This window comes from Theropithecus gelada, chromosome 1 (assembly GCF_003255815.1).
Source record: "Theropithecus gelada isolate Dixy chromosome 1, Tgel_1.0, whole genome shotgun sequence".
In the NCBI taxonomy this organism is placed as follows: domain Eukaryota; kingdom Metazoa; phylum Chordata; class Mammalia; order Primates; family Cercopithecidae; genus Theropithecus; species Theropithecus gelada.
The window spans coordinates 3,799,325-3,826,058 of NC_037668.1; the positions used below are offsets into that span (position 1 = coordinate 3,799,325).

At 41.9% G+C, this 26,734-nt stretch overlaps 2 protein-coding genes across 3 annotated transcripts in view; one reads left to right on the top strand and one right to left on the bottom strand.

Annotated features, from left to right (window-relative positions):
• Positions 1 to 7,030, bottom strand: part of ADORA3 (adenosine A3 receptor) — an 85,134-nt gene extending 78,104 nt beyond the window's left edge. For both annotated transcript variants that reach the window (XM_025387783.1, XM_025387776.1), the window contains exon 1: positions 6,876 to 7,030. In XM_025387783.1, the coding sequence (XP_025243568.1) occupies positions 6,876 to 6,979 (104 nt within the window). In that variant the 5' untranslated portion in view covers positions 6,980 to 7,030. The remainder of the gene's footprint in view (positions 1 to 6,875) is intronic.
• The window catches only part of RAP1A (RAP1A, member of RAS oncogene family), a 171,102-nt gene that overhangs the window by 16,318 nt on the left and 128,050 nt on the right, over positions 1 to 26,734 (top strand). The window lies entirely within an intron of this gene.

The window sequence follows — 26,734 nt, forward strand, 5'->3', positions numbered from 1 at the left end:
AAAACCACAGATCTATAAAGAGAAATGTTAAGACTAGTTAGAAAGGTACTACCTGCAGAGGGATGATATTTACACTGACAACTGATTTTTCAACACTGCAGTGGAAGGCAGATGGAAAAACATCATTTCTTCAAAAGACTGAAATTAAAAATAAGTTTACCTAAAAATGTATATATTTTAAAAATCTTACAGAAGGCCAGGGGCAGTGGCTCACTCCTGTAATCCCAGAACTTTGGGAGGCCGAGATGGGCGGATCACAAAGTCAGGAGATCAAGACCATCCTGGCTGACATGGTGAAACCCCGTCTCTACCAAAAATACAAAAACAATTAGCCGGGCATGGTGGCACATGCCTGTAGTCCCAGTTACTCGGGAGGCTGAAGCAGAAGGATCGCTGGAACCTGGGAAGAGGAGGTTGTGGTGAGCCGAGATCGCACCACCGCACTCCAGCCTGGGCGATAGAGTGAGACTTCGTCTTTAAAAAAAAAAAAAAAAACTTACAAAAATAAGGAGGAAAATAAAGAAAATTTTGGATAATTAAAAATTGGAATTTTACTAATAGACCCAAATGAACTTCTAATGAATACATTCTGAGAAGTAGAATGATATCAGAAAAAAGGTTTGAGATGCTAGAAAGGATACTAAACAAATAGCCTGACAAATATATAGACATAGACAGAAATCTAAAAACAATTGATTATATAAAACAAAAAGTAAAATAGCTAATTTATGGGAGAAGAAGTAAAACAAAAAGAAATGTGAACAGTGACAGCATAAAAATTGGGGGAGATTAATCTGAGTAACAGCACTCTAAGCTTCCTTGAATTGTTAGAAGATGGGAGAAATGTATCAAATAGCTTTAGCCTGTATTAAGAAAATTATGCATGTTAAGATTTCTAGGGTAACTATTATAAGAATAGAACATCTATTACAGGGGGAAAGTTGAATAAAGGCATAAAATCTGAATGCAAAAGAAAGAGAGAAAGGAGTGGGAATAAACAAACAGCAAAAGCAGAAGAAATAGAAAGTGCACATTTAGATAATAGAAGTTAATCTAAATATAACAGCAATTACAATAAACAGACCAAACTCTTTGGGTTAAAAAAGTCAATATGGAATTTTTTTTTCTTTTTATTTTGAGACAGGGTCTCACTCCATTGCCCAGGCTGGAGTGCAGTGGCACAATCTTGGCTCATAGCAGCCTCCACGTCCCAGGCTCAAGTGATCCTCTCACCTCAGTTCCCTGAGTAGCTAGGACTATAGGCACATGCCACCACTCCCAGCTAATTTTTCTTTCTTTTTTTTTTTTTTTAAAGACAGGGTTTGGCCGCATTGCCCAGGCTGATCTTGAACTCCTGGGCTCAAGCAATCTGCCTGCCTCAGCCTCCCAAAGTGCTGGGACTACAGGCATGAGCCAAAGCACCTGGTGGGAAATAATTTTTAAAAAGGACTTTTTAAAATCCACATTTGCTGTTTACAAGGCGAACACTCAGAACATAGAGACAAAGAAAGGTAGAAACTTAAAGAATGGCAATGTAGTAACTGAAAGAAAGCTTTGTAGTTATATTACATGACTATCAGACAGAAATATTGCTAAAATAAATAGCTTACTACATAACCATCAATGTTTTTATTTCTCAAGAAGATATAAACTTCTAAACTTTTATGTACCTAATGAAATTTAAACTATATAAAGTAAAAAATGACAGAATTATTAAAAAATTGACACATATACCACCATTGTGACAGATTCTAGCATACCTCTTTCAGTAACTGATAGAATCGCTGCTTAAAACATCTACAGGGGATTATTTAAAGAACACCATAAGTTTGATGCAACCGATTATATATAAAACATAGTAACAAGTGAAAAGTATACTTTTACAAAAATCAAGCATATATGAGGTCATAAATTATATTCTAGCATATTAAAAATAATCAGTTTCACAGAGACCAAGTTCTCTGAACATAATGCAATTAAATTACAATATACATCCAGTTTTAAAAGATAATTTTTAAAAAACATATATTTAAACTTTAGAATTTGAAAATATTTAGAACTAAGTGATAAATAATAATAATGAAAATACATATCAAAACTCGTGGGATACAACTAAACTAGTATTTAGAAGGAAATGCACAGTCTTAATTGCCTATATTAGCAAGAAAAAAACACAAAAATTAATGAGATAATCAACTAACATAAGAAATTAGGAATAAAGCAATTAAAACAGACTCAAAGAATTAGAAGGAAGGAAGCAATTTATTCACACATTAAACTAATGTTTACTGAACACCTACTATTAGGCATTTACGATTCAGCAGTGACTTAAACAAAATCATTTTCCTTATGAAACTTAGTGCCTCCAAAACCAAATATGGAAGTCCTGGTCATCAAGAGATTGGAGTTGCAGTCCAATTTTTCCAGTACCCAGCTGTGTGTCTTTCAGTAAATCATTTTTTCTCACTTTGCCTCCTTTTTCTTATCTGGAAAGGAGACCATAATTTCTATCCTATCTATCATGATATAATCAAATGGTATCCAGTGACACAAACTATATTTTGGAAAAGTATAAGCATTATACAAATATAAAATTATTATTACTAATATTTAAAACATCCACGTTCCTTTTGCTATTACTGCCTTCCTAGTCTTGGGGAAATAAAATGACAGCTTAATTTAAAACTTTCCTTCCTTTAATTGGCTAAAAGCCATAACATGAGTCTAGCTATGAGGTGGCTTCAAATCTTAATGCTGGGAGAGACTGAGTGTTGGGTCACCTGTTACTGTGAAATCAACGATGCAGCATGAATTACTAAGTCTACTCTCATGTATGCCTTGTATTTCTGCAACTCTGAACAGTGGAATTTTCACAGTAGAATTTAGCACTTATCAGTTTTCCTGTCCCACACTTCAAGATCAAAGGTTCTTGACACATCAAACACTGAGTTAAAAATTGCTGCTCAGAGTAGGCAATTTTTTTCATTCAACATTCTTTCACAGAGCATTGCTTATGTGTTAGTTAATAGATTGAGCATTGGAAACTCAGAGATTACAATTCAGTTGGTGACGCTGACAAAATTGTCTAGCATTCTCTTAGCATACTTATCCAAACACATGAGATCACAAGGGAAGACTCCCCCACCTACACACAAGCCCAACCTCGTCTTACCATCTTCAGAGCTGAACTAACAGAGTGAGGTCAATTGTTCTCAGCCTTTTGACTAAAATCAAGAACGGAGAGTGAGGGCAGAGGTAGATGGTCCTGGTCTCATTTCTTGTTTCTGTATTCCTAAGGCCTAAGGCAGGGGCTGATGTTCACTAAGTTTTTAACAAATATTTGTTGGGTAAATGAAGAGACTGTGTGGAACAGATTGAAAGAAGACCTTGGTAGCAGGCACACAATATCCAATAAATACTTTTTAAATATTTTATTTATTAATTAGAGACAGGGTCTTCTGTCACCAAGGCTGGAGTGCCATGGCACGATCATAACTCACTGCAGCTTCAAACTCCTGAGCTCAAGCACTCTTCCCGCCTCAGCCTCCTGTGTAACTGGGACTATAAGCATGCCTCACCACTTCCGGCTAATTTCTTTTCTATTTTTTGGAGAGACAGGGACCCACTTTGTTGCCAGAGCTGGTTTTGAACGCCTGGTTTCACGTAATACTCCAGCGGCAGCCTCCAAAAGTGCTGGGATTACAGGCACGCACCACAGCACCTGGCTGGGTAAATACTTCTTTTTTTTTTTTTTAGACAGAGTCTCGCCCTGTCACCTAGGCTGGAGTGCAGTGGCGCGATCTCGGCTCACTGTAAGCTCCGCTTTTGGGGTTCACGCCATTCTCCTGCCTGGTAAATACCTCTTGATTGTCTTAGAGACCAAGAAAAATGTATTCCATCAACTTCCCTCCGTCCTCCCAAGCCCTTGCCAGGACTTTCCCTCCTGCCTCAGGACCTGTAGCCCAATTAGCTCTTCCTCCTGTAACAACCGCACCAGATCTCTGGCTGGTCCAGAAGTCAGGTGAAAGAGTGCTGTCATCCTCTGAAAGCCCATTCTGTACTAGGCTGAATTTTGCCTGGTGTCCAGTGAACAAGGCTGACTTGAAAGAGGACTATACCCTGAAGAAGAAAATAATAGGACTTTCCATCTTCAAAGCTCCTACCTACACAATTTTGTTTGTTTGTTTGTTTTTGAGACAGGGTCTCCCTCTGTCACCCAGGCTGGAGTGCAGTGGCATGATCATGGCTTACTGCTTCCTCAACCTCCCAGGCTTAAGTGATCCTCCCACCTCAGCCTTCCAAGTGGCTGGGAGTACAAGTGCACACCACCACGCCTGGCTATTTTTTGTAGAGACAGGGTTTTGCCATGTTTCCCAGGCTGGTCTCAAACTCCTGGGCTCAATTGATCCACTCGCCTCAGCCTCTCAGTACTGGGATTACAGGCGTAAGCCACCTTGCCCAGCACCAATTGTTAATTTTAGATGGAGGATCTGGTGACCAGCTGGCAGCTATTATTAATATGTGACAGAGAAGCAGATTGTGTGTGTGCTGGGGGAAGGAGGGTGGAAGGGAGGAGGAAATACAAACTGAGATACAGAGGTCATAGACTCCACATCAAGGCCACATGGTCAGGTCAAACACAGAGCAGAAGGTCACAGAGTTTTATTCAATCATAGGCCATTACTCTTCTCTCCTACTGCTCACTACTATAGAATTTTTTGTAATTTTTCCTTCTCATTTGTGGAAGTGTCTCTTAATGGAGTCTTTCTCTCATATGTGTGTGTATTTGCGTGTATGTGTGTATACGTATAATTCAAAGAGGGTCCTGCGTTGGGTCCATTCTGTCAGAAGTCTGTCTGAATTTAATCCCCTTCCTCCATTCCCATGGCTATAGTCCTAATTCAGGGCCAATCATTTTTGGCCTGGACTTTTTCAACACTCCTCCCGTCCCCTTCTTGCCCCTGGCCTCTCCCTACTGCATTTACCCTCCCTACTGACACCACATCATCCCTAGTTTAAATTTCTGCTTAGGATAGAATTCAAACCCTCCACACTCTGAACCCAAATTAACTTTTCAATCTTTTTTCTCAACTGCCACAGTCACCCCACCCTGTGATTCAATAACATCATATGTGTCTCCAGGTCTTCGCTTGTGCCATATCTTTTCTATGAGATGGTCTTTTCTTGTGGGCAACATGGACAAATCTTAGCTATTCTTCAGACCTGCCATTTCCTCTGTGAAATTTGTTCTGACCCCACCACATCTTCCCCTATCTTCCGTATCCATATCATTTTGTACATAACCCTTAAAACAGCACTTCAGCATTTCAATACAGTTATGTGTCTGTTTCCTCAACTATAATAGGAGGTCAAGAATTATACCTTGTTTTTGACTCCTAGAACCTGTTGGTAGAGTTCAGTAAGAGTTTCTAAACTGTTGTCTGTGTGGTTAAATTAAACAAATAGCCATAGAAATAAAATGTTAATCATTATTGGTCATGTACACCTGCATTTGTGTCCATCAAATTTTCTGAACAAAAATCAAAATGTGTGGTCTGAAAATGTGACAGATGATTTGAAAGTGGAAAATGTCCTAGAAAATTTGTGTCATGCTGCCCCATACTTGTGTCCCATAAACATCCCATCAACATTTCAGGACTAAAATTGCCAATATTCCCTCCCTCTACCTAAACCCACTGCCATGCTTCAAATGAAATTTATCCATTGTCAATCCAAGAAAATAAATTGCCTCTATATTGCTGTTTACTTCTCTGCCTGGATCAGGAGGCCATACACCTTTCAGTTCCTCTTGATAGGCTGGAAGACTAAAACCAAGATTAGCTTTGAATTGCTCTGCTTTCTTTGGTTTACTTTTAGTTCTCAGTCAATCAAGTATTTTAGAAAAGCCCAATACTAGTAGATGCTTAGCCTTGTGCTGGTAGCTATTGCCAAGAAGATACATTGATTAGTCTTTTACTATGTACCAGGTACTGGATTAAGAACTTTAGATAGATTATCTTTTGTAATTCTCACAATAGCCCCTTATAAATTATTATTATAATGTCAATATTGTGGATGAGAAAACTAAGGCTTAAAGAGAGTAAGCAACGTACTCAAAGTCCTACACAGCTAGTAAGCAAGCAAAGTTAAACCTTAAACCCAATACTGAGGCTGGGCGCAGTGGCATGTGCCTCTAGTGCCAGGTGGCTGAGGCAGGAGGATTGACTTAGCGCAGGAGGGAGGCCACAGTGAGCCGTGATTAGCACCACTATACTATAGCCAGGGCAAAAGAGTGAGATCCTGTCTCAAAAATAAATAAATAAATAAACAAACAAACATAGTACTGAAGTCTGTGCTCTTAACAACAGGCAGCTTACTGTCTGTCTGGGGAGATAACACATTCACATATGAAATAATTGGAAAACAGTATTCCTTGAAATGTCAGGATGTGGCTCCTTAAGTTCTCCAAGGCCAGATTGAGATTTGTTTTTCTGAACCTTGAGGGACATTCAGGAGAAACGAGCCTGAGTTTTATAACAAAATAAAAGTTTACAAGAGCCCTGAGTTATATACAATAAGTTCAATGATCGAAGATGTAGGGTGGGTAGACAAGAGAATTCATGGGAAAATGCCTCCAGACCTAATAACTGGTATTTGTCAAACACTTTCCAGTTCACAGAGCATTTTCACATATACTACGTCACATCATCTTCACAACCCTGTGAAATACAAATCATCTTTATTTTACAAGCTAGGACAAAGCATTGATTAAGTAGCTTGCCCCATATCATGAATATATGTTCCAAAGTGGTCAGCATGCAGACTCAGACCCCAATCTCTGCCTCCCAGCAACTCTATTTTCTGCCGTGACTCACTGTGACTCAGGAGCCGAGCAGCCCAGTGTCCAGTCTGGCTGCTCTTCCCAGGAGCTTTCCCACCTGGCCTCCTGCTCGGTGGGTGCTGCTGGAGTCCCTTCCATTGGTCCAACTGGTGGTCTCTACCAACTGCCACAGAAGCTTCCAACAGCCACATTCCACCCATCCAACCCTTCTGCCATTAGAGAACCAGGAATTCCCTGGTTTTGGGGGCAAAGAATGGGACATACTCATAAAGCCTCAAGCTCCTAAAACTCATGACTATCCTTTTACTCCTGCCTCAAGTTTTACACATAAATCAATGAAAAGCTGGTCATTGTGTGGCTTTCCAAGCCATTTGGATGCTGTGAAACTTGAAATGGGAGAAACATTGAAATTCCTGGAACTCTACTTCTGAGTATCTTATTGCCTTTTCCCATTCCCTAACCTTCCCTGTGATAGTCTTAACATTCCTGCAGTCAATAAATATTTATCAAGCACCTGTTAGGTGCCGTAACTATTCTAAGTTGGGATTGTAGGCCTAGCATGGTGGCTCATGCCTATATCCCTAACTACTTGGGAGGCTGAGGTAGGAGGATCACCTAAGCCCCAGAGATTGAAGATGCAGTCAGCCATGATTGCACCACCACTGCACTCCAGCCTGGGCAACAGAGTGAGACCCCAACTCTTTTTTTTTTTTTTTTTGAGATGGAGTCTCACTCGGTCGCCCAGGCTGGAGTGCAGTGCCGTGATCTCAGCTCACTGCAACTTCCACCTCCCAGGTTCACGCCATTCTCCTGCCTCAGCCTCCTGAGTAGCTGGGACCACAGGCGCCTGCCACCACGCCTGGCTAATTTTTTGTATTTTTAGTAGAGACGGGGTTTCACCGTGTCAGCCAGGATAGTCTCAGTCTCCTGACCTCGTGATCCACCCGCCTCGGCCTCCCAAAGTGCTGGGATTATAGGCATGAGCCACCGCGCTCAGACTGCGAGACCCCAACTGTTTAAAAAAAAAAAAAAACTTACTTGGGTGAATGCATCACTGATCACCCCAGAAAAAGCACCCCATGCTTGCTATCATGAAACTTGCATTACAGTTGGGACAGACTAACTAAATAAATAGCATGCGAAGTGGTGATGGACATTATAATAAAAAATAAACTTAGGAAATTAACTGGTGGAATGGGGTCTATGTTGGAAAGAAGTTGTTCAGGGAAGGCAGATTTAATAAGACACCTAAGTGCAATACAGGAAGAAGCAAAGCCAATTGGCCCTCAAGGGAAGGGTTTTCCAGGCACAAAGAACATAGTGCAAAGGCCCTAAGCTTCCCTCATACTTAGGTTATTCACAGAATGGGAAGGAGGCCAGAGCGGCTGGAGCAGAATGAACAAAGGGGAGTGTGGTAGAAGATGAGGTCAGAGTGAGCAAGTGAGGGACCTGATTTTGTAATGCCTCATAGGCCCATAGAAGATTGTTGTTTTTCAGGCATTCAACCTCATTCAAACAAACCAAGCAATTATTTTAGGCCAGAATTGTTGGGTGCTGATGATACAGAGATGAATAAGACAAAGGCATTACTGTCAAGAAGCTGAGTCTGATGAAGAACAGAGACAAGTAAGCAGACAGCTATATCACAGTGTAACTGGTACTACGAGAGGGTTAAGCCCTGATTACTATAGTAACATATGGAAGGCACCTACTGCAGATGGGAGGTCAGAGAAACTGAAGTCTAAACCTGTGCCATTCGGAAGGAGACCACTGGCCCAATGGGGTTATTAAAGATGTTAAATGTGACTAGTATGACTGGGGAACCAAATGTTTAATATTAATTAATTTAAATATAAAACTGAAACAGTGTGAAATATTTTTCCCTTAAATTCAACCTTACAGTTTTGGTAGGACTACTTCTACTTTTGTCATTGCGTCCCATAAGATTTCATGATTGTTTTGTAGTGCTCATGTACTTTCTACTTTTACTTTTAAAAAATGTTCCTACTACAAAATCTACAATTAAATAAATATGTGGCTCACATAATATTTCTACTGGACAGCACTAACCTAAACTCAAAGTGGAAGAGACAAGCCAGGGATGTAGAAGAAACCTCAAGGCAGAGGGGCTACATGTGCCAATGTCCAGATCGCAGACAGAGCATGGCACCTTCGAGGAGGCACAAATAACTCAGAATGATGAGTCCTGAAGTGTCAGCAAGCAGGTAGGTGGAGATGAGGCAGAAAAAGTAAACAGAAGCTGGGTCTGAAGGTCTCGTGTGTAATTCAAGGGAATTTGAGCTTTATCGTGAGTATAACAGGGAGCTACCGAGGGAAGACACCCGGCCAGCTGGGATTGTTGCAAAGGTCATTCTGACTATCATGTGGAGCATACAATGAAGTGGGGCAAGCATGGAAGGAGGAAGACCAGTTAGTGCTGCTTGCAAAAATGAGGCAAGAGTCGAGGGCAGTGATAGTGGAGGAGAAGAGAGAAGTGGGCTAATGTGAGACATTATGAGAGGTCAGGTTGGCTAGACTTGTCATTGGATAGGTATGAAAAATGAGGGTAACAGGATGGCTTAGAGATCAGTCCCTAACACTGTAGGCTCTGAAAAGCAAATGACTACTGCCCTCCAAAGCCAGGTGTCCAAGCAAATGACTGAGCTCCTAAAGGGATGCAGGGTGTGAGGGCTGACTTCAGTGGCCATACTTCCCTCAGACCGTAAACAATATGAATCAAGAAACATCTCCTGGAATTCCACCTGGGCATCTTGTTTGTCTTTGATTAGTATAATTTTTAGAAGTCAATGTATTCCATGCTGCCAGGTACACTGCTCCAGCATTTGCATTTCCTTTGATCAGAGGATGGTTAAGTGGCAAGATTACATCTCTCAAAAATAATCTCAGGAAAGGAGAAATGTATTTCAGGTGCTTCCTTCTCCTCAAATGGCAAACAGGGAACATATATTCAATAGAGTCACACCTATCTCAGCAACCCAGGGGCATGCCCAGGTTTTGTGGAGCCTAAAATTTATATAGCTGTTGGTTGAGTTTTTTTTTTTTTTTAATGGACCGGGGAGGAGGAAGGGTCTCTTTAAGGAAAATAATACCCAATTATGAATTTAAAATCACTAGGTAGGTTCTCATGCAAATGAGGGGCCCTGACCCTTAAGCTTCACTAGCATATCGATTGTTTGAGAAGGCCATTTTTAAAAATCCATTAAACATGTATCAGCTGATGGGTTATGGGCACTGAGCAGTACATAGAGATATAAACGTGAATGAGAACAGACATAGGCCCTGCCCTCAAGAAATCTACCATTTAAAGAAGGAGATACATAAATAGGTCATTGTAGAACTACATTATAAATGCAGGTATAAGAGCTCTATCCACAGAGTGTAGTGGGTGCAGAGAGGAGGGGCACTCAACTCACCTGAGGTGAAAGGTGCTTGGGTATCTTCCTGAGGGATGTGCCACCAGCGGGATGTGTAAGATACATGAATTACTTAAACACTAGGTAGAAAACAGGTTTTGGATAATATTTTGTGCCCTATGAAGCTGGAAACTTTGTCAGCTAAAAGTAGAAAGGCCTTAAATGGCAAACCCAGTTCTTGCTAAAAGTCTCATCACTGCCAAGATTAACTCCGTACTACTAGCTGGAGATTCTCCCCGGGATAAAATGACAATCCTATTGTGGACTGAATTATGTCCCCCCAAAATTCATCTATTGAAGCCCTAGCCCCAAATGTAACTGTATTTGGAGCTAAGGTCTTTCAGCAGGTAACTGAGGTTAAATGAAGTCATCAAGGTAGGACCCTGAGCTGATAGGATAGGTGTCCTTATAAGAAGAGGAAGAGACACCAGAGACATATATGTGTCTCTCTGTCACTCTTACTCTTTCTCTATCTTCCCCACCACCACCCCCCAACCTTCTGCAGGGCACAGAGGAAAGGCCTTGCCAGAACACATTGAGAAAGTGACTCTCTGTAAGCCAGGAAGAGAGTCCTCACCAGAAACCAAATTTTCTGTCACCTTGATCTTGGACATCTAGCCTCCAGAACTATGAAAAAATTAATTTCTGTTGTTTAAGCCCCCCTGTCTGTGGTACCTTGTTATGGCAGCCTGAGCAGACTAATAAAGATCTTTAGAAAAATATGGTCCATTTATCCCTATGCCTGGCCCCTGAGCAGAATATCCAGGAACAGTGGGCTATTACTGTGCCTCCTTGTCCACATTTCCAGGGGAAATCCAAGAATGATGTTTAGTGTCCTCTTACCACCTTGGGCTTTATTCCTTCCTTCTCACACCTTCGTACCTCTAGGCCACTCTTAGAGTCATGCCGCAAGGGTCATAGTCACTGTGTTAGTCTGTTCTTGCATTGCTATAAAGGAATACCTGAGGCTGGGTAATTTATAAAGAAAAGAGGCTTAATTGGCTCATGGTTCTGCAGGCTGTACAGGAAGCATGACTCTGGCATCTACTCAGCTTCTAGTGAGGCCTCAGGGAGCTTTTGTTCATGGTGCAAGGCAAAGCAGGAGCAGTCACATGGCCAGTGAGGAACCCCAAGTGGTGGGGAGGAGGGCAGGCTCTTTTAAACACCCAGATCTCAAGTGAACTAACTGAGCGAGAATTCACTCATCACCAAGGGGATGGTGCTAAACCATTCATGAGGGATCCACCCCCATGACTCAATCACTTCCCACCAGGCCCCACCTCCAACACTGGGGTTCACATTTTTCAACATGAGATTTGGAGGAAATGAACATCCAAACCATATCAGTCACAGCTAGCTAATGATTCTTTGCTCATTCATTACGGAGGTAGCCTAATAATGCTGAAAGAGTTCTGGTAATACATTTGACCCCTAAACAACACAGGTTCAAACTTTACAGGTCCACTCACATATGGATTTTTTCAATAAAAGTTACACTGAGTATGCCCACCTCTCCTGCCTCCCTTCCACTTCCTCCATCTCTTCCGCTCCTGCCACTCCTGAGACAGTAGGACCAACCTCTCCTCTTCCACCTTCTTCTCCTCAGCCTACTCAACATGAAGATGATGAGGATAAAGATCTTTGTGATGATTCACTTCCACTTAATTAACAGTAAATACAATTTCTCTTCCTTATGATTTTTAATAACTTTTCTTTTCTCTAGCTTACTATATTATAAAAATACAATATATAATACATATAATATACAAAATTTTATTCTGCATATTATCGACTGTTTATGTTGACTGTGTGAGGCTTCTTAACTGTAGGCTGTTAGTAGTTAAGTTTTGGGAAAGTCAAAAGTTAAACTCAGAGGCCGGGCACGGTGGCTCACGCCTGTAATCCCAGCACTTTGGGAGGCCGAGGTGGGCGGATCACGAGGTCAAGAGTTTGAGACCAGGCTGAGCAACATAGTGAAACCCTGTCTCTACTAAAAATACAAAAATTAGCCAGGAATGGTGGCGCGCACCTGTAGTCCCAGCTACTCAGGAGGCTGAGGCAGGGGAATTTTGAGCCCAGGAGGTGGAGGTTGCAGTGAGCCGAGATCGCACCATTGCACTCCAGAGTGAGACTCCATCTCCAAAAAAAAAAAAAGTTACCCTTGGATTTCCGACTTTGCCAGGGGTCAGCACCTCTAAGCTAACCCCTTCATTATTCAGGGGTCAACTGTACTTGGAAATAGCCCAGCTCAGCTGCTGTACTGGGTGCAAGGTCCCAGGCAAGTCAAGTTCTGTCTCTGTACTGGAAAATCAAGGAATGAGCTAGGTTATTCCTAGGCTGTCTTCTACCTGAATGAGTCTAGGGTTCTAAACTGTTATCTTTCTGGGGTTCACTTTTAAGAGCCTCCAAACACTTCATGAATGTCTCCAAGGCCCACATCAAGGAATCATTATCTAAGATGGGGAGGTACCTTTGGCCAGGAGTTCTTCCCAGAAGTCTTCAAATCGTGTTTGGTGTACAGGTAGCTGCACTACCTGCTCAGAAGTATCAGAATCTCCCACTTTTTAGCACTTTGGGATTCACAAAATGTTTGGGGTCTCAAAGGTCTCAATGGAAGGTTCTGATTAACAAGAAATATTACAAAGTCTTTTCCCATTGAGAAGAGGGGTCTCTGTAGTATTCCTTCCATGTGGACAGGGAAAAACTAAAAGCAAAGTATAAAATGTCAGGGAGGAAACTGCTTGAGTGCTATCTCCTGACTGTGTAGAGAGGGGAACCTTCTTAATGTCCCAGGGGACAGGCAAAGTTGTGCCAACCTAACTTGCATTTTGGCATGGGATCTCAAATGCCCCGTGAGCAAACAGCCAGCATCCTGCTCTCACTGCCACGCCAGTGTTGTGATTGGTGAGTGTGGCAGATCCTCCTGGAAACAGGCTTCAAAACCAAGCCTCAGAGGCCACGTAAGAGGCAAGGAGCCATTTCACAGTCCTATTGTCTGTGTGCCTGAGAATCACAGAGTGAAAATACGCTAAAGTTGAAAGGGACTTCAAGGTCAAACCAAGGTTGAAGGTTGGGCACCTATCAAAATGGCTTTGAATTGTACATTTTTTCATGTGCATTTGAACCCGCAGCTGATTGTAAACTCTGTAAGTAACCATCTATTATTTTCGTGTCTCCTCCTTTGTACTTAGTATGTTCATTGTATTTTCTGATGCCGAATGTCGGGGAGCACACAGTGGGGAGATTCCACACTGATTCTTCAATTCTCCAACACCAACTTGGTGTCCGTCTTAGTCCATTTTGTGCTGCTATAAAAGAATACCTGAGACTGGGTAATTTACAAAGAGGTTTATTTAGCTCATGGTTCTGCAGGCTAAGAATTCAAGGATGTGGTCCTGGCTTCTGGTGAGGGTTTTTGCGCTGTGTCATAACATGACAGAGAAGGTCAAAGGTGAAGCAAACGTGTATGAAGAGAGAAAAGCCTGAGGGGCATCTGGCTTTATAACAAATCACTCCCGCAGGAACTAACCCAGTCTGGCCAGAGCAAGAAGTCACTCACTACCACAAGAGCAGCACTAAGCCATTCATGAGGGAGCCACCCCCATGACTCAAACAACTCCCACCAAGCCCCACTTCCCAATTCAGCCACATGGGGACCAAATTTCAACATGAGTTTTGGTGAAGACAAACAAACCATAGCAATGTCCAGCAATTCAATTCAATTCTGACACTAACTACTGGAGCCAGCACAGACCTCACAGGGTAAGGGCTCAGTCTCACAAGACTACCCCCACTTCAGGTGCCCAGGCTACCTGCACTTCTGCCTGACTACAAATTCAAGGGTTGCCATGACTCCCCCTCAGGTTTAATCATTGGCTAGAATGACTCACAGAATTCAGGGAAGAACTTTGCTTACATTTACTGGCTTATTTTAAAAGATACAACTTAGGAATAGCCAAATGGAAGAGATGTCTGGGGCATGGTATGGGGCAGGGCACGCAGAGTTTCCACGCTCTGTCCAGGTGCACCCTGTCCCAGCCCATCCCTGTGTTCACCAACCCAGAAGCTTCCTGGGTCCCATTGTTCAAGACTTTTTACAATCAATTTCAAGAGCCCTGCTTCCCACCCTTTCTGGAGTTCAGGGGATGGGACTGAAAGTTCAGTCTTTCTGGTGACCAGCCTCCATCCTGGAGATACCTAGGCACTCCAACCTGAGTCACCTCATTAGCATAAATCCAGATGTGGTTAAAGGGGTTCCTTATGAATGACAAAAGGCACTCCTGTCAGTCGGGAAGTTCCAAGGGTTTTAGGAACTTCTTGACTTGAACAAGAGACTAAAATCAAATGTATTTTTTATTGTACCACAATTGCACACAGGTTCTTAATTAAACACGTATCAGTTAATTCACTGACTAGCTTGGAACACAGGAAGCATGATGAGCGGCTAAAAATGGCTAAGAAATCCCTTATCTCTGAAATCAGAAAGATTATGGGAAACCCTTTATTTTGGGACAGGTCATTCTGCTAGAAGAACATATAGCCCCAACTCCATACATAACCTTGAATTTGGTGAGAGGATAGATAAAATGGCATAGATTTTTGGCTATTTTTGTAATTTAAAAAGGCTAAATTTCTTATTTGGGAGTTTTCCCAGATTTAGTTAATTATGAGGCTCTCTGATTACTCCTTATTCTCTGACCCTCTTTATTGAATCCTGTGAGCTAACAGAATGACAGAAAGCAGGCGCTGCAGCACAGTGCCCTTGGCACCTCTGCAGCTGAGAAACCTGCCATTTCCATATGCACAAGCTTGCCAGAGCTGCCTCTGAGCAAGTTGCGAAGAGATAACTGGCAGCAGAAAGATGCACCAGCACCAGGGAGGTATCAGAGCCGGTCAGCCGGGGTATGCCGTGGCAATCAATTACGTAGTAGGATTTGGCTGCCTTTCAGAAGCTCCTTTCACCACATTCCAAAGGCTCTTGCATTAAAAAGCATGCAGCGCTCTGTTCTCCTCAAGATGGCAAACTCAGAGAGGATTGCCTGGGCCATCCCACAGCTTCCTGCCATTAGAGTTTCTTACATGTTGTGAATTGAAGCTGAGATTAAAGAAAGATGCTTGGAGATTTGCAACTCAGGAATCCTCAGCCTGAAATACCTCAAGAGATCATCTTGTTCATTTACAGTGTTCATGCCTACATTGAGAATGGACAATGCTTGAGATGTTCCATTTATCCCCTGATTCACTTCCCATCTTTGGAGGCAGTAGACTGGACTAGATTATTTCTACTTCAGCAGTAGAGACAGGCCTGGGTGAAGCTGAAGTTTCACCACCCCATCAATCTGCTCTGATTCTGAAGTTGGACCTATTTATGTGATGCTTGATCTTTCCTCATCCTCTATGTTTTCAAGGCCCAGACTGGGAAATAGGAGGGTGACCAACTGTCATGGTTTTCTCAGGACTATAGAGGTTACTGGGAAATAGAACTTTCTCTTTTTTCAACTTTTATTTTAGGTTCGGGGTACATGTGCAGGTTTGCTATATAGGTAAACTCGTGTCACAGAGGTTTGTTGTATAAATTATTTTATCACCCTCGTACTAAGCCTAGTACCCAACAATTATTTTTTTCTGCTCCTCTCCCTCCTCCCACCCTCCACTCTTAGGGAGGACCCAGTGTCTATTTGTGTCCATGTGTTCTCATCATTTAGTTCCCACTTATAAGAAAAAATGTGCAGCATTTGGTTTTCTGTTCCTGTGTTAGTTTGCTAAGGATAATGGCCTCCAGCTCCACCCACGTTCCTGCAAAGGACATGATCTCATTCTTTTTTGTGGCTGCATAGTATTCCATGGTGAATATGTACCACATTTTCTTTATCTAGTCTATCACTGATGGGCATTTAGTTGATTCCATGTGTTTGCTATTGTGAATAGTACTCCAATGAACGTATGTATGCATGTGTTCTTATGGTGGAACAATTCATATTCCTTTGGGTATATACTGAGTAATGGGACAAATGGTAGTTCTGTTTTTAGCTCTTTGAGGAACTGCCACACTGCTTTCCACAATGGTTAAACTAATTTGCACTCCCACCAACAGTGTGTAAGGATTCCCTTTCTGTGTAACCTCACCAGCATCTGTTTTTTTTTGACTTTTTTTTTTTTTTTTTTTTTTGCCTCGTGGGTTGAAGCAATTCTCCTGCCTCAGCCTCCAGAGTAGCTGGGACTACAGGCATGAGCCACAATGCCCAGCTAATTTTTGTATTTTTAGTAGAGACAGAGTTTCACCATGTTAGCCAGGCTGGTCTCGAACTCCTGACCTCAGGCAATCTGCCCACCTTGGCCTCCAAAAATGCTGGGATTACAGGCATGAGTCACTGCACCCAGCCTTGACTTTTTAGTAATAACCACTCTGACTGGTGTGAAATGGTATCTCATGTGGTTTTGATTTGCATTTCTCTAATGCTCAGTGATATTAAGCTTTTCTTCACATGCTTGTTGGCCACATGTATGTCTTTTTTTGAAGAGTGTCTTTTCATATCCTTTGCCCATTTTTCAATGGGGTTGTTTTTTTCTTGTAAATTTGTTTAAGTCCCTTATAGATGCTGGAAATTAGACCTTTGCCAGATGCATAGATTGCAAATATTTTCTCCCATTCTATACTTTGTCTGTTTACTCTGTTGATAGTATCTTTTGCTGTGCAGAAGCTCTTTAGTTTAATTAAACACCATTTGTCAATTTTTGCTTTTGTTGCAATTGCTTTCAGCATCTTCGTCATGAAATATGTGACTGTTCCTATGTCCAAAATGGTATTGCCTAGGTTGTCTTCCAGGGTTTTTATAGTTTTGAGTTTTACATTTAAGTCTTTAATCTATCTTCAGTTGATTTTTGTATATAGTGTAAAGAAGGGGTCCAGTTTCAATCTTCTGCATATGGCTAGCCAGTTCTCCTAGCACCATGAATTGAATAAGGAGTCCTTTCCTCATTGCTTGTTTTTGTCAGCTTTGTCGAAGATCAGACAGCTGTATGTGTGCAGCCTTTTTTCTGGGTTCTCTATTCTGTTCCATTGGTCTATGTGTCTGTTTTTGTACCAGTGCTGTGCTGTTTTGGTTACTCTAGCCCTGCAGTATAGCTTGAAGTTGGGAAGCATGATTTCTCCAGCTTTGTCCTTTTTGCTTAGGATTGCCTTGGCTATTCAGGCTCTGTTTTAGTTCTATATGAATTTTAAAATAGTTTTCTCTAGTTCTGTGAAGAATGTCATTGGTAGTTTGATACAAAGAGCATTGAATCTGTAAATTGCTTTGAGCAGTGTGGCCATTTTAATGATATTGATTCTTCTGATCCATGAACATGGAATGTTTTTCCATTTGTTTGTATTATCTCTGATTTCTTTGAGCAGTGTTTTGTAATTCTCACTATAGAGATCTTTCACTTCTCCTGAGACACAGAAATTTCATGCTAAAACTAGTAAAGTCCCAGACAAACTAAGATGAGTCAGTAACTGTAGGAAATAGTTGGAACTGACCTGAAACAAGTATAGTCCCAGACAGGTTTTTGGGAAGCCAAATTCAGAGCCTGGTTTTGTTTGGAAGGTAGCGGCTCTGCTATACCATTCTTTTGAATTTGGCAAGAAATAATTATGTGATCTGTGGCTGCACAAAAAATGAATCGCTATAGCAGTAGATAGTGTAAGCATATAGACTCCAAAATAAAAATCCACAAAAATATATGTTTTATGAGAGAAGGAATAATTTTTTCTATATTTCTATCACTTACTATAATGCAAGCCACATAGTAAATATTCTAATAAATATTTGTGAAGTAAATGAATACATGAATTCCAGCTCTGTCTGGCTCTATCATTACTACCTGTATGACATTACCTAAGTTACCGAATGTCTTTCTTTTTTTTTTTTTTTTTTTTTTTTTGAGATAGAGTCTTAGTCTGTTGCCCAGGCTAGAGTGCAGTGGCACGATCACGGCTCACTGCAACTTCTGCCTCCAGAGTGCAAGGGTTCCAGTTATTCTTGTGTCTAAAACCGAGTAGCTGGGATTACAGGCATGCATCACCACACTCAGCTAATTTTTGTATGTTTAGTAGAGACAGGTTTCGCCACATTGGCCAGGCTGGTCTCAAACTCCTGGCCTCAAGTGATATGCCCGCCTCAGCCTCCCAAATTGCTGAGATTACAGGCGTGAGCCACCACACCCAGCCTGAAGGTACTAAACGTCTTTAAGCTTCTGTTTCTTCATCTGTAAAGTGAGAATGATAATAACTAGCCGCTTCATAGTTGTTATGGGCTAAATGAATTGTGTCCCCCTGCTCAAGTTTATATGTTGAAGTCAACCCCCAATACCTCCAAGTGTCCTTATAGGAATTGGAAATATTGACACAGAGACACCAGGCACAAATGCACACAGAGAAAAGACCATGTGAGGACACAGTGAGAAAGTGGCCACCTGCAAGCCACAGAGAGAGGCCTTAGGAGACACCAAACCTGCTGACACCTTCATCTTGGACTTCTAGCCTCCAGAACTGTGGGAAAATAAATTGCTGTTGTTTAAGCCATTCAGCCTAGAGTATTTTGTTATAGCAGCCTTATCGAACTCATACAATAGAAGAAATAATGCCCGTAAATCACCTAGCACATGAATGCTCAGTAAATGTTTCTAATAATAAAAATATCTGAGCAGGGCATTGAAAATATGTAATATACACAAAAACATACAAAAGGGAATCAGCAGAATTATTTGTCTACACCTGAGGACCTTGGGGGACAGAGAAAACTGAACCTGCCCTGCATACTATTCTCTGCACTGGGATCATGAAAGAGTGTATCCACAAACGACATTCTAGTCCAGGACATCTCAAACCTTAAAGTGCACGTGGATCACCTGGGGAACTTGTTAAAATGCAAATTCTGATGCAGTGGGTCCAGGGTCTGCATTTCAAACAAGCTCCCAGGTGATTCTGATGCTGCTGGTTACAGGACCACACCAGGCAACACTGAAGAAATAGGTTTCTGAGTCCTAAGGAGAGTTATAAACCACTGGATACACAAGACACAAAACCAAATGCATCAAGTGGCTAGAAAATACTCAGTAAATTGAATACTGTATTTGTATATATCATGACTAGAGATGGCAGTGCCACTTAAGCATATATATAATTCAGGACCATGGAGTTAAAGTGCTCAGGCAGGTAAAGTCATCTGGAGAATGCCTGAAGGAAGAAAGGAAGACACTTCATTCAGCAGGGGAAAATAAAGAAAACATTCTCTGCAGGAGAACCCCTGTGGGTTACAGCGACCTTAAATAGTTCAAGTCGAGTTGTATTTAGTTCCTTACTTCCCTACCCTAATAAGTACAGGGGCGGCATTTTGCTGCTCCTCTGGAAGGGTGAGGGGAGGGAGGAACGTGTGGGTGTGCTTATGGCACTGTTTGCTCCAGCTAGCTAATGTTTGGCTTCCTTATCTTTGGAGAGTGTAATGGGTGTTGGTGCCAGCTTGGAGGCCACCTGATCTCAATCAGACTCTAAAGTCACTAACGAAGCTACTAGGAGGTAAGCCTCCATGTGGCCTGCAGCCAGAGCTTTAGGAAGAGGGAACATGGAGAGGGAAAACAAACTCAATCTTGGGTTACCTAAGATGAACATCTTTACTAGAGCTCCAGAGTCTGCATCACCAAGGCTCTTACCATGCTCCAAGATGTGGTCCCTTCCAGGTACCTGGCCACACACAGATCAGACTTTCCTTGTCCCCTGAGACCCAGGAAGTTCCATGGGGCCATCAGATGTGGATCCAAACACTTGGGGATGTTTATGTTTTTAGTGGTTTTTCTAGAGTTGGAGGCTGAATCATGAAAGAATAGCAGAAATTCGGCGGGGTGCGGTGGCTCACACCTGTAATCCCAGGACTTTGGGAGGTTGAGGCAGGCGGATCACCAGAGGTTAAGAGTTTGAGACCAGCCTGGTCAACATGGCGAAACCCTGTCTCTACTAAAAATACAAAATTAGCCGGGTGTGGTGGCATGCGCCTGTAATCCCAGCTACTCGGGAGGCTGAGGCAGGAGAATCCCTTGAACCCAGGAGGCAGAGTTTGCAGTGAGCTGAGAGTGCGCCACTGCACTCCAGCCTGGGCAACAGAGCAAGACTCTGTCTCAAAAAAAAAAAAAAAAGAAAGAAAAAAAGTAGCAGAAATTCCAGACCCTGAAAACTTGGATTAACCAGCTGACATATGGGTATTCTTTTGTAGAAAAGTGAGTTTCTTCTATGTTAAGTGGTCAAGATGATCCCTGATGGTAATATCTCCATAAACAGATTTTTTTAGGGCTTCATTCAAACTGTAGGATCATATATTATTGGGTTTAGATTAGGAGCTTGGATTTTGGAGATTTGCCAGCTGTTTCATCTGGGCAAGATCCTTAACCTCTCTGAAGTCTCAATTTCCCAAATTTAAAAAATAATATTTATATCATGGATTAAATGAGACATAAAGCATACAAAGTGATTGGCTTTTATTACAATTTTTTCTCTTCTTATCCCACTTAATTATGTTCTTCCCATGAAGTAATGTCAGGCTCTATAAAGGCAGATGGGGCTGTGGGCCTATTTCCCTCTTCTCCACTCATCCTGAAGTCTGCTACATTGCTTCTCTATTAGAGAATATTTAATTGAGCATCTCCTGTATGCCAACTAAAAGACACAGTCTTTGCACTTAAAGGAGTCCACAGTCACTTAGAAGGAGACAAGATGAGTCAGCAAATAAATATAATCAAGTATCTTAGGTGCTCTGGCAAATGTCTAAATGGACAAGGAGTGATGAAGCAGAGCATGTTTACTTCTAGTTTGGAGACTTAAATAAGAAAAGGATTAAAAGTGGATGTGTTTGAACTGAGTTTTGAGAAATGAGAATTGGCCAGATATTCCAGAGTGTGTGTTTTGTGTGTGGGCACTTAGTGGAAGGGGAGGATTGGTGGGCATGGGTCACCAAGAAACAAGCAACAGCCTGACTTATCAGGGATCTGGAAGAGGTTTGAAGTTGTCAGAGTGTGGGATGTGTGGGGAAGGTGGTAGAGCAAGAGATAAGGTTACACAGCTAGATCAAGGTCAACTCACAGAGGATCTCCTAAGCCATACTTAGGAGTTTGGGCTTGACCATGAGGGTAATGAAAACCAATAAGAGGGGAGTGGTTTGGTCAGACATATGGGTAAGTGTTATAAGGAAAAATTTTTCTCTAGTTGCAAAAATAGTTTATTTTCAATGGTGGGGGGGGGTGGAAACACAAGAAAAAAACTACATATGAACTGACTACCAATACCCAACTCGTAATGTACTGGAGCGAGTTTTCCAGAGAGAATAACAGAGTGTAAAAGGAAAAAAGCTTTTTTTCCTACTCTCCCTGCTCCCTATTTACTCAATACAGATCACTTCTTAGACCAGATGTGTGTTTTTCCCCACACATCAAGCAATTCTCCAGCAGACCCTCACTGGGTATCCTAAAATCCAATTCTGATTCTATCTACCTGGATATAGCATCAGATCCCAGTGGTTGTGGGCTCAGTCCCACAAAACTGCTGTCACTTCAGAGGCCAGTTGCAAGTCTGGGCCACCTTTATTTTTCACCAACTGGCTATAAACTGGGAGTCCCTCAACTTTCTGCTTGGGTTTGATTAATTTGCTGGGATGGCTCACGGAATTCAGGGAAACATTAACCAGCTTATTAACTATTTTACCAGTTTATTACAAACGATATTACAAAGGATACAGATAAACCGCCAGATGAAGAGACACATGGGCAAGGTATGGCAGAGCGGTTGCAGAGCTTCCATGCTGTGTCTAGGTGAGCCACCCTCCTGGTGTCTCCTAGCGTTTAGCAGTCCCGAAGCTCATCAACTCTTATTTGAGTGTTTGTAGAGCTTGATGTTCAGCAACACCCTCCCTCCCCTTCTTGGAGGTTGGAGGGTAGGGTTGAAAGTTCCAATTCTCTAATCACTTGGTCTTTCTGGTGACTGGTCCTATCCTGAGACTAATGCCCCTACACTAAGTCACCTTATTGGCATAAATGCTGGAGTTATTAAAGGAGCTCATTATGAATAACAAAGATGTTCCCATCACCAAGGAAATTCTAGGGGTTTTAGAAGCTATGACAGGAACCAGGGAAAAAAAAAAAAAAACACCAAGATATTTTATATTATATCATAAGGGGAAGGGGAGCCAACATGTACTGCGCACCTATTATGTGGCAGGTATTTTATGAAGTTTATCTCATTTAACATAACTCTAAGGTTTGCTGCTCCATGTGGGTCCACAGCCAGAGGGTTTTGAAGAGGGTCTACAGAAGGGGAAGAATAAACTCAGTCTTGCATTACAGAGGCTCCTCAACTTATGATGGGGTCACATTGTTGTAAGATGAAAATATCATCGAAGTCAAAAATGTATTTAATACACCTAACCTACCGAACATCATAGCTTAGCCTAGCCTACCTTAGACATACTCATAACATGTATGTTAGTTTACCATTGAGTAAAATCATCTAACACAAAGCCTATTTTATAATAAAGTGTTGACTATCTCCATTTATTTATTTCTTTATTTATTAAGACAGAGTCCTGCTCTGTCGCCCATGCTGAAGTGCAATGGTGTGATCTCGGCTCACTGCAAGAGATTCTCTTGCCTCAGCCTCCCGAGTTACTGGGATTACAGGTGCACACCACCATGCCCAGCTAATATTTTTTTATTTTTACTAGAGTCGGGATTTCGCCACGTTGACCAGGCTGGTCTCGAACTCCTGACCTCAGGTGATCCACACGCCTCGGCCTCCCAAACTGCTGGGATTGCAGGTGTGAGGCACTGCACCCTGCTGCCTGTAATTTATTGAATACTGAACTAAAAGTGAAAAACAGAAGAGTTGTATGGGTACTCAAAGTATGGTTTCTACTGAATGTGTATTGCTTTTACACCATTCACAAAGTCGAAAAATGGTAAGTTAGGGACTGTTTGTATTAGCTAAACTAAGGAGAACATCTTTACAAAAGTGCCAAATATTTGTATCGCCAGGGCCTAATGCTCTCACTGTGCTCCACGGGTAGACAAGAGGAGGAAGGGAAGGTGGGAGGAGAAGCAACTTTGGGAAGATGAGATGAGGATAATAAGTTCTCTTTGAGATGGTTGTAAGGCACACAGGTGGATGTATAGGTTTAATACTTAAAAGAGAAATCGGGGCTGGAAGTAAAACCTTTGGAATTGGCATTTACATTAGATTTAAAGCCATGAGAATTAGTGAATGTGCCCTAGAAAGACAGAAGAGAGAAGATCAAGACTAGAGCCCTAGTTGCCAGGCACGGTGGCTCATGCCTGTAATCCCAGCACTTTGGGAGGCCAAGGCGGGTGGATCACGAGGTCAAGAGTTCAAGACCAGCCTGGCCAAGAAGGTGAAACCCTGTCTCTACCAAAAATACAAAAATTAGCCAGGTGCAGCGGCAGGTGCCTGTAATCTCAGCTACTCGGTGCCTGTAATCTCAGCTACTCGGGAGGCTGAGGCAGGAGAAACACTTGAACCCGGGCAGAGGTTGCAGTGAGCAGAGATCACGCCATTGCACTCTAGCCTGGGTGACAGAGCAAGACTCCATCTCAAAGAAAACAAACAAACAAAAAACAAATAAACAAACAAAAAAACAACAGAATAGACCCCTAGGGAATGCCAGAACTTAAGAGGCAGAGCAAAGGAGATACCACTAGGGCCTGTGAAGGAGGGTCAAAGAAGAACCATGAAAGAAAGATCCTGGAATTCACCAACTTTCAGATGTCACACAGGACAATCAAAGTGAACAGTACAAAGAGGACACAGGGTTTTGCCATTTCTCAGTAGGAGCTGTGCCAGGGCCCTTTATGAAGTGGGATGCAGGGAGCCTCACTGCAGCAGGTGGAAGAATGGATGGAAAGTGACAGTAAATGCAGTCTGTACTTTTAGAGAGCTTGACTATGATGGGAGAAGGTTTTGTGGTTGATTGATTTGTTTTGCTTCTAAAGACTGGAGAAAACAGCATATTTTTATGATGGAAAGGAGCCAATAGTGGCTGAGCATGAAGACTAGAGAGAGGGAATAACCAAGGGTGCAAAATTCTACATCAGTTTTTCTCAACCAGGGACATTCAATATTTGGAAACATTTTTGGTTGTCACAACTGAGGTAGAGGAGCTGTTACCAGCATCTACTAGATAGAGTCCAGGGATGTTGCTAAATATCCTTTAATGTACAGCACAGCTCCTCATGACAAAGAATTATCTGGCCAATGCCAACAAGCTAGAAGTCAAGAAACCCTAATCTAAAGGAAGAAAAAACAGACCAAGAATGCAAGTGATAGGATTAGCTTCCACCCGATATAACTCAATACATATTTGTTAAATAAATTAATGAATTTAAAATTCCATAAATAGATTCCATCCTATTTCCTTTCATCTTTGGAAGCCCTACAACTTAAGCATGGCATGAAAAATTTGAATACTATGGTACTACAGACTCAAAGATAAGATACAAGCTCATACTCTAAGTTTTGAATAAAATGATGCTGCCTAGAGAATTCAGGGAAGCCTTGCAAGATGGGAATAGGGAAATAAAATTGACTTTCATTGAGTGTCTACTTTATATAAGCACTTTAAATACGCTTTTATACAAGCACTTTATTTAGCTGTGTGACTTCATATGCACCACACTCCGGTGAGTGAGATATTAGCTCCATTAACTAGGGAGGAAACAGAGTCACAGAGGTCAAGTTAACTTGTCCAAGGTCACTCATCTAGTGAGAAATGGAGCCAAGAGTTGAACCCAGTTAAATCTCACCCTAAAGTCTAAGTTGTTTCCACTGTACTATGCTGTCTTCATGCAATAACCAAGTCAAGTGACATCTCAGCCTTGAACGATGAGCAGGAATTTGTAAAACAAAGAGAGGCAAAGAGAAGACTGGGCATTCCAGATATTATGGAGCACATGCAAAGGCCCTGAGGTATGAAACAGCCGTTTGGTGAGGCTGTGTGACTGAAATAAATGTCACAGGGCAGGGCAGGGGCAGAGGTGGACCACAAGTGGTGGAGAAGTACCATGGCAGCCATGCAGCTAAGTCTTTTCTAGAAGTCAGCAGCTCTTAATTTTAGCCTTTCCTAATGCTATTCAAATAACTGAGCCTCCCTATCCTCTGTTTTACATGGTTTTTCTTTTGCCCAGTGTTAAATGTTTCATATTCCAAGTACAGAGGTGTCTAAATATTGGTTTAGGGTTTAGTAAATCTTTTTCTTTCCTATGACAGCAAAAACGAGCTATGTAACTTGCAACTCCCTTGGGTGAGACATTCATTTTACAAGCAAAATGAGTTATAGATTAATTCGGGAATGTTTAAGCTCCGGTTAAGCAGCAGTGGGCACGCAATTGCCTAGAACATAAAATCAGGACAGTCAGGGAGCATCTCTAGCTTGTTAACTGTAATGCCAGATAAATGTCACCCTCTGCTCAGGCTTTTTAATCATTTCTTAAAAAAATAAAAAGTATTCAGTTGTACTTCCTAAGGCATTTCCTGTTTAGAGGGTGTGTATTCTAACAGCTGTGTTAGAAAGTGTGACCTAAGAGCTTTCAGACTGCTTGTCCTTTGAAGCTCCTGAGTGCCAAGCTAGGGGATTACTCCCACCTAGGCCAGAGCCTGGCCTCCTGGCCTGAACCTGGCTATCCTGGGTTCCCAGCTCCTACAACCATATAGTCCTGTGATAACTGCAGAGGATGTAGGGTGCATGGAGGTCTAGAAGCCAATCCACCTTCATGGAAAGTATCATTTATTTGGAAAGTGGGAAAAATAATGTTTACAAAGTATCTTGCAGAGAGTTCTATATTTCCGGGTGGCAGAGCAGAGGCTGACAGGCACAGATCGCCACTGAACCTCTAAACATTCCTATTCTCCTCCACCCCCAATGTCTTTCCCTGTCCTGGAAAAGTGCAAAAAAGGAGTATACATCCCAGGCTGCTGGACATATGCCCCATTATTCTCTGGGGCAAGAAGTCTACCCCTGATAGTGATATATATAAATGCTCATGCTTAAAAAAAAAAAATACAGTCAGTTTAACCAGGCACAATAGTTCACACCTGTAATCCCAGTGGCTGGGAAAGCTGAGGTAGGAGGATCACTTTTAGCACAGGAGTTCAAGGCTGCAGTGAGCTATGATTGTGCCATTCCACTCCAGCCTAGGCGACAGAGCAAGACCCCATTCAAAAAAAAAAAACAAAAAAAAACCCAAAAATTACAGTCAGTTTGAGCAGGATGTATCACTTTCAGGTCACGAGTTCACTAATTTCTACTCCAGTATATTTTTAAAATCCCAGTCATAGTTTTGCAACTTCTATGTGAGTCTCATTTCACACAAAAGATTAACGCATAAAATTGTTTAAAATAGCATTGCTTACAGTGAAAACCTGAATTGA